At 33.2% G+C, this 13,968-nt stretch overlaps 1 protein-coding gene across 1 annotated transcript in view; it reads right to left on the bottom strand.

Annotated features, from left to right (window-relative positions):
• Positions 1–13,968, bottom strand: part of LOC132757267 (protein TALPID3-like) — a 119,915-nt gene that overhangs the window by 43,390 nt on the left and 62,557 nt on the right. The window contains exons 6-8 of the mRNA XM_060748519.1: positions 3,944–4,040; positions 2,883–2,936; positions 1,426–1,491 (exon numbers count right to left, since the gene is read on the bottom strand). Of these exons, the coding sequence (XP_060604502.1) occupies positions 1,426–1,491; positions 2,883–2,936; positions 3,944–4,040 (217 nt within the window). The remainder of the gene's footprint in view (positions 1–1,425; positions 1,492–2,882; positions 2,937–3,943; positions 4,041–13,968) is intronic.

Here is a 13,968-nt window from a genome sequence, read left to right as displayed (position 1 = left end):
AGATATATGTGGATGTATTGAAGACAACCACGGAAGATATTAAATTCCTAGTACTGAGCAAAGCATTGCTAAAATTCCCATTTCCAATAGTACAAGTCATGTAATGTACATGCAATGTACCTTAAAATACCAAAAATAAAAGGAAAACAGGGAAGGGACTAAAGTTGTCAACAAGTGTTCTTTCAAACCTTAAAAATGTACTTAAGATTTGATCATTTAGGATGCATAGATGCATTCCTGGTATTGACACTTAAAGTGTGAAGTGTCAAGCTACTGGAAGTAAGTATTAAGTGTGTTTATTTATAGTCTTAATAGTACTTACTTACTTTAAACTTCATTCAAAGTTACAATGGCCTTCAGGGTATGACATAACAATTAATGGTTTAATCTTGCATATTAATGTAAGTGAAAACGAAACAAACAAAAAAACTGCGGCAATTATCTAAAGTGGCCTTAAGCTTTTCTAATGTTTAAATATGTTATTTTTAGATATTTTTTCATATAATTGTCAAAAGAAAAGAATGTCATTAAAATACATTAATAATAAGGAAACCCCTCGTTACTAATCTAATCTACAGGTCTGCTCTCTATATGTAAATAAATAATGCGGAGGATTTGTTTCCCCGATCTTCTATTTTTAGAAATGAAAGTCACAGTCACGTTAAAAATAGCTCTCAGGATGCTGTGTTGAAGAAGGTTTAAGAGTAATATGATGCACTTTTCCAAGATAAAATTACTAAAATACTTAGTTTGAAACAACACGTGTTTTTCCAAGAAAAACACAAAAGCTTAAGGCCGCTTTGATTAGTTTAAAACATAATAATTTAATAGCCACTCAATTCCTACAGTTGATGCCAAAATTCAAAATATAATGCAACACTTTACATATATTTCCATTTTTTTTTGTAGTCTAACATTTTTTAAAAAGTAACAATGGCAATGTTAAAGTTCATATTGTGACTTTTTCACTTTACTCATCCATAAACACCTTAGGAACACCTTAGTGCATTATTTCAGGCAGGCGCTGACACCTAAGCAGATACACCCACTTTGTGTAACCTTTTTGGATAACTTGCTCACATGCAAAAAATCCAAAATTCAGGATAAGATTTGAACATATAGCAGTAGATGGCTGCTGACAAAAACCCAGTTATCTTGACCAGTATGTTTCAAAGGCCCTTTTTGTGGCTTCAAGGCATGAAACTTATATCAATTTCTCCATTTACTAGTACAGACCAAAAACAAACAGTGAACAATGAAGGAACAATTAACTATATATTTCTCCACCATTTCTTATCAATTATTTCTTTCATTACCAAAAGGTTAAATCTCATGTGAGAGGACCTAAGAACCAAGAAATTTTATTAGTTTCGTATCAAATTGACAAAAGTACGTCACCACTTCAGCCCACTTGTGATCACTTACCAGATAGCTGTCCAAGGGTGAAGGACCCAGATGACTGGAATGACTTATATCAGGCTTACCCACTTCCTGAAAAAAAAATGTATTACGTATTTACAAAATATACACGTACAAAATCAGCAAATTATGTAAATATTCAAGTAGTTATAATATTGTGAGATGAAATTTTTTTCATATTACAAAATGTTTTATGAATTTATGTACATGTATTATATATAAAACTTACATACTGATATATTTATTAGTTATAAAGATTTTTGACAGGCTATATGGCCTCATTTTGGAAATATTATCCGAGCAGCTAAATGTTTAATACCGCAAAACTTCCTGTTTTGAGAAAAATGTGAGATTTCTTAGAAAATTGACAGCAGTCTTGTATATAAAACCATATAAACGTCAAGATTATCCGATGAAAAGCGACATTACAAAAATGCAGTATTATAATATGTAATACGGCCAATAGTTAAGATTCCTCCTCAAATTAATGATCATTTTTTTTCATACAAAACATTGTCAAATTTTGTGGTTTATTTTGCTTTAAAGAATAATATACTTGGCAAACTTTCTTTGCAAAATTCATGAAAAAAATCTTTCACTATCTTTCATATTTAATTCAATAAAGTTTTGACAATATTTAAAGACCTTCTGCCTGTTTTAATGTGTCAGCTATAGTACCTCACTCATAACATTTATTCATTAAATTAGGATTATACAGCTTTGTTCCAATCAAACAGACCACATTCTGAATAACTTCAATGATCATTAAAGCAAAATCAAGCAGAACCTCTGCAACTGTGCAACAATTTATTCAATCATCAATAAATAATTTCAAAATTTGTGATGTCGATTTCATCTGCCATTAATAATATAGGACGATGTCAGCTTTTAAGCAAATGGAAATATTGTGAAACTTTAATGAGTAGCAGACGGAGGAGGAGAATAAAACCTTTAACGTGGTTCTCCATTTATAATATATACTATCAAACATTATACGACAAACTGCATACTTCCATTTAAAGCCATTCCTTTAAAGACCTAGGTAAGAACAATATATAGATTTCATATAAGCTTTTTCCGGCATTTGATGAGAATTTCTACGGAAAACACGACAAAAAATGCAATTGGTACATTCATCTCCTAGCCTTGTTTAAAAGCAAACCTTTATAAATGCAGACATCTACAAAGCCTTAAATTTAAATAGATTTTAAAACACAATTCAGTCATTTATTTTCATCTGAAGTGAAAGATAAGTAAAATGTTTTCTTTCTTTCCTTCCATGCAGACTGCTACAAAAATGTGTTATTGTTTTACTAAAAGGACTTTGGTGATAATAATTTTCCGCACGAGAAAACGACATGTTTTATTAAAATTTTGAATAAAAAGTATGTTTAGCTGACAGTTTATATATATATTTATATATATCAGGGCAAAAAGACGGAAAAGAAATCAAGATATATTACTGGTTGAACTAGAATACTATTATCCTTGGTGATGATCTTCCAGTTTTCCTTCTCCTGCAATAAAACAACACAACAACAATTATTGAAAATAAAATCTGTCCAGAAGCAGCACGCCTTCAGACATGCAATGTTTCTTTTTTTTTAAAAATTTTATAATAATGTAAAAAGCTGGAAACATGTCAAAACACTCACCATGGGTAGAACACTTTTATATTACAGTCAAACCTGTATTACAGACCGCCTCTGAATATAGATCACTATGGGTATAAAGGCCACTTAGAGACCCTTCATTTATTACAAGAACAAAATGACCTCTACAAAAAGACCACTTGTCTATAAATGACATGTCTTGCCTCTTCCTTGAATGGCCTTTGTTAACAAGTTTAACTATATTACGCAAAATTTGACTGAATTTATCATTTTCATAAACATTGTTAAATCTTATCACTAATAGAGTAAATTAGATATTATGGCAAATTTTGACAGCTTTTAAATAATGAAACATTGACTGCAAGTGTCTTATAATAGCTTAAATAACTTTTTTTTCTTGATAATTGTTTCATTATTGAACCCTTAACATGCTGCATTTCTTAAATGCACATCCATGCAATCTGGCCCAGCTTCCAATAGGCTGTGTAAGCTGTGGCCTACACTTTTCTCTAAGAAAATGAAAAAGCAAATTCACCTAACAAATTTAGATCAAACTAAACTTCTTGCAGGAATTTTTAAAGTTTATAAGGGGGAGTAATTCAGCAAAATCATACAAAAAGAGTTAAAGGTCTTGGTCAGAGAGCCTCAAAAACATGTATGAAAGTTACACAGGTGGACTGAACCAGTAGCTGAGGAGACACAAATTGCTAATAAAACCTTACGAGGCTTACCAGTTGTTTTTTTTGTACTTAACAAGGTTAAATAATTCAAACAAATTCCATGCCGCTACTATGGATCTTGAAAAATGCCCTACAATTCAAACTACTGTACTTGTGTGGATTTTCAAGCAAATCATAATGTAAATGCAGATGCTTGAGTTGGATTTTTTTGTAATATATGTGGTTACCTACCTCTACCAAATCTTTCACCTGGTCTTTGATATGGGACAAATCTTGGATTAGATCTTTGGCCTTTTTAACATTTGGTGACTCACATACATCTGGAATTCTGAAAATATATAAAAATACTGGTTAAAAATAAAATGCCAGGAAATTAGATAAGATCATACAAAATGTGTAAACAAATAGGCTATTAATCCATGATGGCCTTAGATCCTTCACCTGAATACAAGTGCTAGACAATGCCATAATGTCTATTATGAAAAAGTAGGTCACTAGATCAAGTTCAAGGTCATTCCAGGACAAAGTTCAACACCACATACAAAACTGACTTGAAGACTTCGCAATTTTGGAAATGAAGTCGTAAAAATCTTACAAACATTTTGGCATCTTTTTCTGCTCTTTTAGTGGCTTAATCCACTTTGTAATGTATGATGTTTTCAGCATTTTTTCCAGCTCCTTCTTGTGATACAAGTTTCTATGTGCATGTAAATTTGTTTGAAAATAAATCAAAACTCAGAAATTGCTTTAATGTACATAAATCAAAATATGCATCAATATTGCCGTTCAAGGGGCCATAACTCTGTCACTATTTGAGGGACCAGCTCATTTTAAAATTATAAACAACATCTACTGCACTCAGTATATCATAATTCTCACCATCAGACTCAAATTGAGTCTGCAGGTTTTAATTAATTGAATAGTGTACACATATATTTTTTTATAGGTCTGCTGGGATCTCCTTTTATTTTAGAATTTTGCATCTTCAATATTTCTTCTATTCTACAAAATAACAAAAGTTTGAGTGAAAAAAAAACAACAAAAAAACACACACAAAACCCCCCCCCCTGACATTACTCATTTCTGAGCTACAATTTCCTATGTAAATCATTTACATTATCTTGAAAAACATTTAATCTACAGAACCTACAAAAAAAGAAGACATATGTAACATGTCAATACCACCAGGAGATTGTCTGATATATGACATGCCATGACTCTCCAATACAATTACATGCATATATACACAATCCCTTTGAGATCTAAGGACAGAAAATCCAGCGTAAAAGAAAAGACGGCACTTTTCATGACACTGCATTTAACAGTCGAGAAATCATGGATAAAATGTCACTTCTAAATAAAAACCTTCGCAGACAGAAACCTGCTGTTTTCCTTCCTTTGAAATTATTTTTTCAAATTAATATCGTTATATGATAGTACACGGTGGAGTATTCTATGAATTCGAGACCAAAATGTCATGGCACTGGAGAGAAGCCCTAAATTGATTTTATATTATTATATTGTGTGACAAAATCTCATATAATATATAATAAATAACATCCACCTGACATGCTCGCGATAATAAAATTGTACGCAACTGTTTAACGACGGTTGATTTTATTGCTGTAGAATAAAATCATTTTATCGCCATCTGCATTTAAAAGCAGCAGGCTCTGTTGTGTTTTCAGAATTTGTCTGTGACGGTTTTTAACCAAGGTTATTAAACTGTTGTTCTGAGTTCTGTTTCAAATCTCAGTATTTTCATTAGTAAGACTTAAAGAGTACTTCAGTAGATTTTGTGCTGCATCAATTCTGACCAATCAAATGCCATATTTAATGAAAACAAATCAGAATAAAACCAAACCATCATTAAATGGAAGCAAACCATCATAAAATAAAACAAACAAGCATAAAACAAACCATCATAAAATGAAAACAAACCATCATAAAATGAAAAAAAACCAGCATAAATGAAAACAAACTAGCATCAAATGAAAACAAACCAACATAAATGAAAACAAACCAGCATACTTAAAAACAAACCAAAATAAAACAAACCAGCATAATTGACAACAAACCAGCATTAAATGAAAACAGACCAGCATAAAATGAAAAGAAAACATCATAAAATGGGGGAAAAACAGCATAAAATCATTATTTATAGATGTCTAGAGGAAGACAATTAGGCACCTTGTATAGTCAACACACATTGACTTTATTCACCTTTTGTAGTATATTTCGAAACTATAAACTTCTTAAAATCAAATCTCACTAAAAATACTACATTTTAGCAATCTGGTGTAGACATCCATATAACCAGATATCTTACAAATATTCAAAACAGCAAAACTTGATACTTTTTAAAGTATAAATTTACCATACTTCAAATCTAGGCTTTCATCAGGAAGTCTTTTATTTCACCATATCTGACATGTTTACAATATTAAATGTTATTAACAACATTTTTCATCTTAAGTCTCATGCAGTTAAAAATTTATCAAGATTGTCAGAGCATCATATGTTCAATTTATGTACAAGATGTATGATGCTGAACTATGAAGAATTAAAATAAAACAAGAATTTCCACCACTAATTGTCACTCAGTAACCTTGACCTTTGACATAATGACCTTAAAATCAACAGGGGCGTTAAATGATCATGAGCTTTATGTTCCTACTAAGTTTCGAGAATTTAGGCCCCCATTCAAGTTTTTCAGCAGACAAGAAGTGTCCACTAAGTAGCATTCAGACCTTAACCTCTGGCCAAAATTATCTCAAAATCAATAGGGGTCATCTACAGACCATGGGCAATGTCCCTACCAAGTTTCAGAAACCCAGACTTATTCATTCTCAAGTTATTAAGCAGACAATGATTTCACATTAAGTGTCTGTCACTGTGACCTTGACCTTTGACATAATGACCACACAATCTAGAGCATTCATCTACTAGTAATAATTATTCTCCTTAATAAGTATGAAGACAGGAAAACCTTGAAAACGTAAAATTTATCAAGCAAGCAGACATGGATGTGACTAACACACTGATGGACTGACGAACGCACAAGAGCAAATCTGATTAAAATCAGCTACTATAATATTGGAAATATAACAATAACAAGAGCCCGGTTTGAACTGGGTGATGCTCCCCGAATAGGTTTTTGACACAGGAAAGTACACCTCTTGTAGTTTCAGAGTTATGTCCCTGGACAAAGTTCAAAGTGCAATAATTCCAGAATAAGGCAAGGCAGAGTAACTGTTCTTTGCACTGGACTTCTAATAAATGAGATCTATCTACCTACAAAGTTTCTTGTTGATACCTGTTATGGTTTCCGAGTTATGTCCCTGACAAAGTTTAAAATGTAAAAATGAACAAAGGGCAATAACTCCAAAATAAGGCAAGGCAGAGTTACGTTTCTTGTGCACTGCACATCTACCTATTGAGATCTATCTACCTACAAAGTTTCATGTTGAAATCTCTTATAATTATAGAGTTATGTCTTGGACAAGATTTTTCTAAAAGGGGAGATAATTCAATTACAGGGCTAACCAGAGTTATGGTTCTTTTGCAATGCACTTCTACCCAATGAGATCTATTGACCTACAAAGTTTCATGTTGATATCTCTGATAATTTTAGTGTAATATCCCAGACAAAGTTCAAAGTGTAAAAATAATTAAAGGGCAATAACTCCAAAATTTGGCAAAGCAGAGTTATGGTTCTTATGCATTGCACATCTACTCATTGAGATCTATCTACCTACAAAGTTTCATGTTGATATCTCTTATAATTATCGAGTTATGTCTCGGACAAGATTTTTCTAAAAGGGGAGATAATTCAAAAACGGGGCTGAGCAGTTATGAATCTTTTAAAATGCATTTCTATCCAATAAGATCTATCTACCTACAAAGTTTTACGTTGATATCTCTTATAATTTAAGAGTTATGTTCTGGACAAAGTTCAAAATGTAAAAAAGAACAAAGGGCAATAACTCCAAAATAAGGCATGGCAGAGTTACAGTTCTTGTCCACTGCACAGCTACCCATTGAGATCTTTCTACCTACAAAGTTTCATATTGATATCTCTTATAGTTTTAGAATTATGTCCCGGACAAGATTTTTCTAAAAGGGGAGATAATTCAAATACAGGGCTGAACAGAGCTATGGTTCTTTTGCACTGCATTTCCACCCAATGGGATCTATCTACCTACAAAGTTTCATGTTGATATCTCTTATAATTTTAAAGTAATGTTCCGGACAATGTTCAAAAAGTTAAAATGAACAAAAAGGCAACAACTCCAAAATAAGGTAGGGCAGAGTTACGGTTCCTGTGCACCGCACAACTACGCATTGAGATCTTTCTTCCTACAAAGTTTCATGTTGATATCTCTTATAGTTTTAGAGTAATGTCCCGGATAAGATTTTTCTAAAAGGGGAGATAATACAAAAACGGGGCAAAATAGAGTTATGGTTCTTTGACACTGCACTCTGCCTCGATGTCCTCTACCACTGTGTGAAGTTTAAACAAATTATCTCTAAGTGTTTTCAAGTTATGCTCCGGACAAGACAACGGACGGACAGAAGGACAGACGGACAAGGCGGCGACTATATGCTCTCCCTTCGGGAAGCATAAAAAAGCGTATCAAAAGGTATTAAACGGATTTTGTAAACTCTTAGATATTAACAATTTTCAATTTTGTAAGAAACACCTTAAATGATAGCGTTATATCATTTTATGTAAGGAGCGATATCACTTTCAACCGCGGGAAAACATTTCTCTCTTTTTTTCAAGTCGTATAACTAAAACATCATAAAACACATGTGACATAATAACAGGACATGTTTACTTCATTCCCAACTTGTTTACATGCAATACAGACTCCTAAATATCAACAACAAAAATATAATATTACATCTGTGTTCAGCACTCAAGCATTAAAAACATTTTAGCCACAAAAGAATCTTGGGTTAGTAATGAAATTTAATTTTAAATTTCCTTTTTTTTGTTGTTGTTGTTGTTGTTGTTTGAAATAATACTTCAAAATAAGCTAAAGTTATACGACCTAGTTCATTCAAATCCACCCACAGTTGCGAGATGTCACTCCCAAAACAGTAGCCTGACATATACATGTACTCTCCCGCGCATCGGTCGAATGTTCCACTTCCGTTCACTTTCTAACGGAGTGTATTCAATGAGCCGCTTAAAAGAGCGTAAAACTATCTAGCATAGATACCCAGGGTGTTTTAATTTTTGATCAAACCAATAACAAACTCTGATATCAACGAAACAAACATTCCAGTTTAAGTATCATTACGACAGCGTTTAACAGCCGACAACCATACCCAATACACAAGACCATACGAAAATACAAATCAAACGATTCGCGCCATAAAAAGTTTTACGCAGCGTACATGTTGAAAATTGGCTTTGTTACAATTAGCAACACGATATTCCACGTATAGTAATGAAAAAATAAGCAGAACGTAAGTATGTCAAACAGCGCCATTTAGTTTCATTTTATCTCATAAAAACACCACGTGGCTTTCAATAAAACAATTACTTTTTTTTCAGCTACAGTAAAATGTATGTTTATGTCATAACGGTGTCCTATAATAAGTCTAAAGTAAATGGTTTCTTTCATTTCATTCCTGTAATATCAGTTGAATACGAGGGAAAGCATGCAATGGAAAGTTCTTCAATGGACATCGTCATGCAACCGCCTCATCTCGTATCTTAGAAACTATATAATTACAGAAACTACGGAAATAAGGCTGACGTATTGGACATAAAACATGCAATTAGTGGCGATTTATTGAAACAGCCGAGTTCAATATATAGAGATGTTAAAGGCCGCAATATTTCAACATATTTTTGTTCATTTTACCGAGAATTATATTAAATGTTTAAAAAACGCGATTTCTTAAATAAGCGGTTTGGAACGTTAGAAATTAATGTAATACCGAAAGATACGGCCTATACTAAACAAGTGCCATTAATTTCTTTTTACAAAATATACAGCGTTCGGGGCATCACTTCACATCAGTATCCAAACGCTTTTAAAATAGTAAAGACATTCCTCGTAAATTAAGTACTCACTAATAATTGCAACAAAAACACAATAAAATGTCCTTCCATGATTTGACCTTCACCGAACCCTTCGCCGATTTATATCGAAGTATAACGGAAAAGATCGAAAGGTTGCGACTGCGTTCAGGCAAAGCAAACATTACAAAACATCACTGTCCGAATTTACCGAAAATATCACCGGAAAGCATACATATAAAGCACCTATTATTAACACACTGACTGTGACCTTGGCCTTTATAAAACCACAATCTCTACCCACCTTTCAATTGCAAAAAAAAGCAAACAACAAACAAACAACTAATCGAAGAACGCACCACGAGACATCGTAGTAAAAACATAACCACCGCGTACTATACACGTTAAAAATGGCAACAAGTACGTCGGGAAAACAACAACATCGGCATAATAACTGGTTTCCTATCCATTATTAAAATAAATTTAAATTATCAAAGGTCAAGGTCATTCAACTTTCCATATACACGTCTATACAAAGTATTAAAAAAATGCACTGAATGTCAATACTATTACCTCAGCGATTTACGGGATATTAATCTTTAAAGAAAGAAAAGTTTAATCAAATTACATCACCTTTTAATAATAATAATAATAATAATAATAATAATAATAATAATAATAATAATAATAATAATAATAATAATAAAAATAATAATTAACAAGGAACATCGCAATGCGATGCAACCAGGTTTTCAGCAAAATGTTTCATATTTCACAGAAGCTTCGTCATGCAGGGGCATTTGTTTTAAAGTGAACACCCGCCCGCCCACCCAAAATCACAAAAACCCCGATGATATGCACAAGGACTCTTGATGAGAAAGCTTCTGTGAAAGTTTGTCAAAATAGTTTGTAGGAAGAGGTGTGCAAATAAGAATTTGTTCACTTTATATTCTATATATGGAACAAAAACAATATATTTCTATATAAGGGAAAAAAATAAATGGCCATAATTAGGTCTAACATTATCAAATCTCATAACCCTGACAACATGCAGCAAGAGTTGATGACAAAGCTTCTGCGAGAGTTTTGTCAAAATCCCTAGAGAATTGTAGGAGTTGCGCACAGAATTGCGCAGAGAAGAAGTGTTCACTATATATATTCTGTATAAGGAAAAAAAACAAAGGGCCATAATTAGGTAAAAAATTATCTAATCACAAAACCCCGACAATATGCGCTATGGCACTTGATGACAAAGCTTCTGTGAAAGTTTGGTCAAAATCCGTTGAGAAATGTAGGAGAAGTTGCGCACTGTAGAAATTGTTCACTATTATATTCTGTATAAGGAAAAAATACACAAAGGGCCATAATTCGGTAAAATATTATCCAATCACAAAACCCCGAAAATATGTGCCAGGCACTTGATAACAAAGCTTCTAAGAAAGTTTGGTCAAAATCCGTTGAGAAATGTAGGAGGAGTTGCGCACAGAAGAAATTGTTCACTATAATATTCTCTATAATGAAAAAAAAACAAAGGGCCATAATTAGGTCCAATATGTACCAATTGCAAAACCCTGACAATATGTGTCAGGGCACTTGATGACAAAGCTTCTGAGAAAGTTGGGTCAAAATCCGTTGAGAAATGTAGGAGGAGTTGCGCACAGAAGAAATTGTTCACTATATATTCTATATAAGGAAAAAAAAAACAAAGGGCCATAATTAGGTCAAATATCATCTAATCGCAAAACCCCGACAATATGCGCCAGGGCACTTGATGACAAAGCTTCTGTGAAAGTTTGGTCAAAATCCGTTGAGAAATGTAGGAGGAGTTGCGCACAGAAGAAATTGTTCACTATATATTCTATATAAGGAAAAAAACAAAGGGCCATAATTAGGTCAAATATTATCTAATCGCAAAACCCCGACAATATGCGCCAGGGCACTTGATGACAAAGCTTCTGTGAAAGTTTGGTCAAAATCCGTTGAGAAATGTAGGAGGAGTTGCGCACAGAAGAAATTGTTTACGCCCGCCCGCCCGTCCGCCCATCCGCCCACCCGCCCGCCGACATACCTCAATCTAATAACCAGTTTTTTCCTTCGGAAAACCTGGTTAAAAAATAATAATGATGAAGATACTATATATTGGTCTAAACACCATCAAAATGGAGGCTCAAATCAAATCGAACCGAACCAAACACCTTTACGGACACAGGCACAGCGTTACTAGACCACTACGTTGAAAGAGCAACACTGAACACTAACATTTTTTTTACTTTAAAAAAAACACATTTCTCTTTTTTAATGTTTAATTAATTTAACATAAGAACGAGGAGGGACCGACAATTACTACAAGATATCACGGTAAATGGGCACTTCACGGATTGGCAAAAAAGTTTAATAAACTATTATCGTAAAAGGGTAATTAATGCCGCATCAGTTCTTCTTTAAATCAGATTGTATCAATTTAATGTTTCTTAAAGCATTATTGTAATGAAATAAAAACGATTGTGTAATATTCCTTATCAAAGGCAAAAAGAACCCAGAATGTTTTAAACCTAATTAGCAAACATTGGGAAAAGCTGATAACATCACGCGATTTGTTCATGCGAAACGTGAATTCAGCTTCGCCACAGCAGGAAATATGGCTCTGAAGACTTTCCAAAGATCGTGTTTGGAACCCGTCCCCTTGCGTTACACGAAACACAGTCCGCCAAGATGGCGCCCGCGTCCGCCATTTTCTCCGGAAAACATCACGCTAATTCTGCGCAGCATGCAAACTCTTCACTACTTTCCAAGTAAAGAGACATCTTAGCGGAATGGCGATCTGCCAATGCCTAAATTTTAGACAATTTAATTTTCACTGTCACGTAAAGAAGCGATTTTGTAAATGTTTCTAGCTTTATCTATTATTGACAGCACTGATGTCGGGTCTTTGTAACGACTGCCGGTATAGTGCTTCTGACATGCAAACCGCTCGTTTATTTCATATATAAAATGAGATATAGAAAAACACAAGTTTTATGCACATGTCACGTGGTTGTAATTGAAACGTCGCTTTTAAGTTTACTTTTAACAGTTTTGCACAAAGTCGATACGTGATGTAAAACGAAATGAAACAACTTCTCTAAATTAATGGCATTCATGCACAAATGAAAAGAAAATAAAGCAGAAATTGCCATTTTCTTAAATTAAAAAACAAAACAAAAACTTCCCAAGTTTTCTGTTACAACATAAAAAGTGTTGTAAACAGATAGCTTATAGGATTAAAAAAACCAACTTCCTTTTTATCATTTTAAAAGCAATTATTATTGCATATTATAGTATCTTGATATTTTAACGTAATTTTAGACCGTCGCCGTATTCTACTCTTTAGTATCACTGCACGCATAGTAATTTGATACTTGGCCCTTCTTTCAACAAAAGATCTGGATATCCCGTACTCCCTTTAATACGAATATCCGGTTATTGAACCTCATTTTTGACTGTATTCAATTCAGATAAATTTAAGTCTCATGTTAGAATCGCGTATCATCCTATCGTCTGCTTATTCAGCATGTCGTCTGATTGCGTCGCATGTCTTCTGGTCGCATCAAATGTCGTCTGTACATATCATTTGTTGAGCGCTTACATCGATTCAAAACTGATACTTTTTCATAATTTCAAGCTATAATAGTTTGAAAATCTCAAATATATGTAAGAATATGATCTTTAATACGAATGCATCGTCGGTTACCCAAGGTATATATTCCGTACATACTTCATTGTACGGAATATAAACCGTGGGTAACCGACGATGATACGAATGCTGAACAAACAAATCACGAAGTAAAATACAAACTAGACGCTCTGCTAACTTTCGCGTACAATTTATTTGTATACATATCAAATAAAAGTATAATTCATTATGTCAATTTAACATTGCCTGACTTATTTTTGTCTTCTGCTAACAAACATACCTTTTATATTGCTTAAACTGTTAGTATATACAGTTCTTATTCAGTTATACTTACGAGAAATAATTTTCCTACTGTTCAGAAAATAGAACTACAGATGAAAATCAGTTAAAAATGTTCGCCTTGATTAAATGTTATGACCTTAGTCTACATTTGATCTTAAATTAGATCGGAACTCTCCCACGTGTGTAAAAGAAACTATCAGGAAGAATTTTTATTAATTTTACCAGACGTTATCAAACAGCTAAATTCCGCTGAGCTTCGTAGGC

The sequence above is a fragment of the Ruditapes philippinarum genome, unplaced genomic scaffold (genome assembly GCF_026571515.1).
Source record: "Ruditapes philippinarum isolate M1 unplaced genomic scaffold, ASM2657151v2 ctg770_1_1_1_1, whole genome shotgun sequence".
Taxonomy (NCBI): Eukaryota; Metazoa; Mollusca; class Bivalvia; order Venerida; family Veneridae; genus Ruditapes; species Ruditapes philippinarum.
This window is presented reverse-complemented; position numbering and strand designations above follow the sequence as displayed.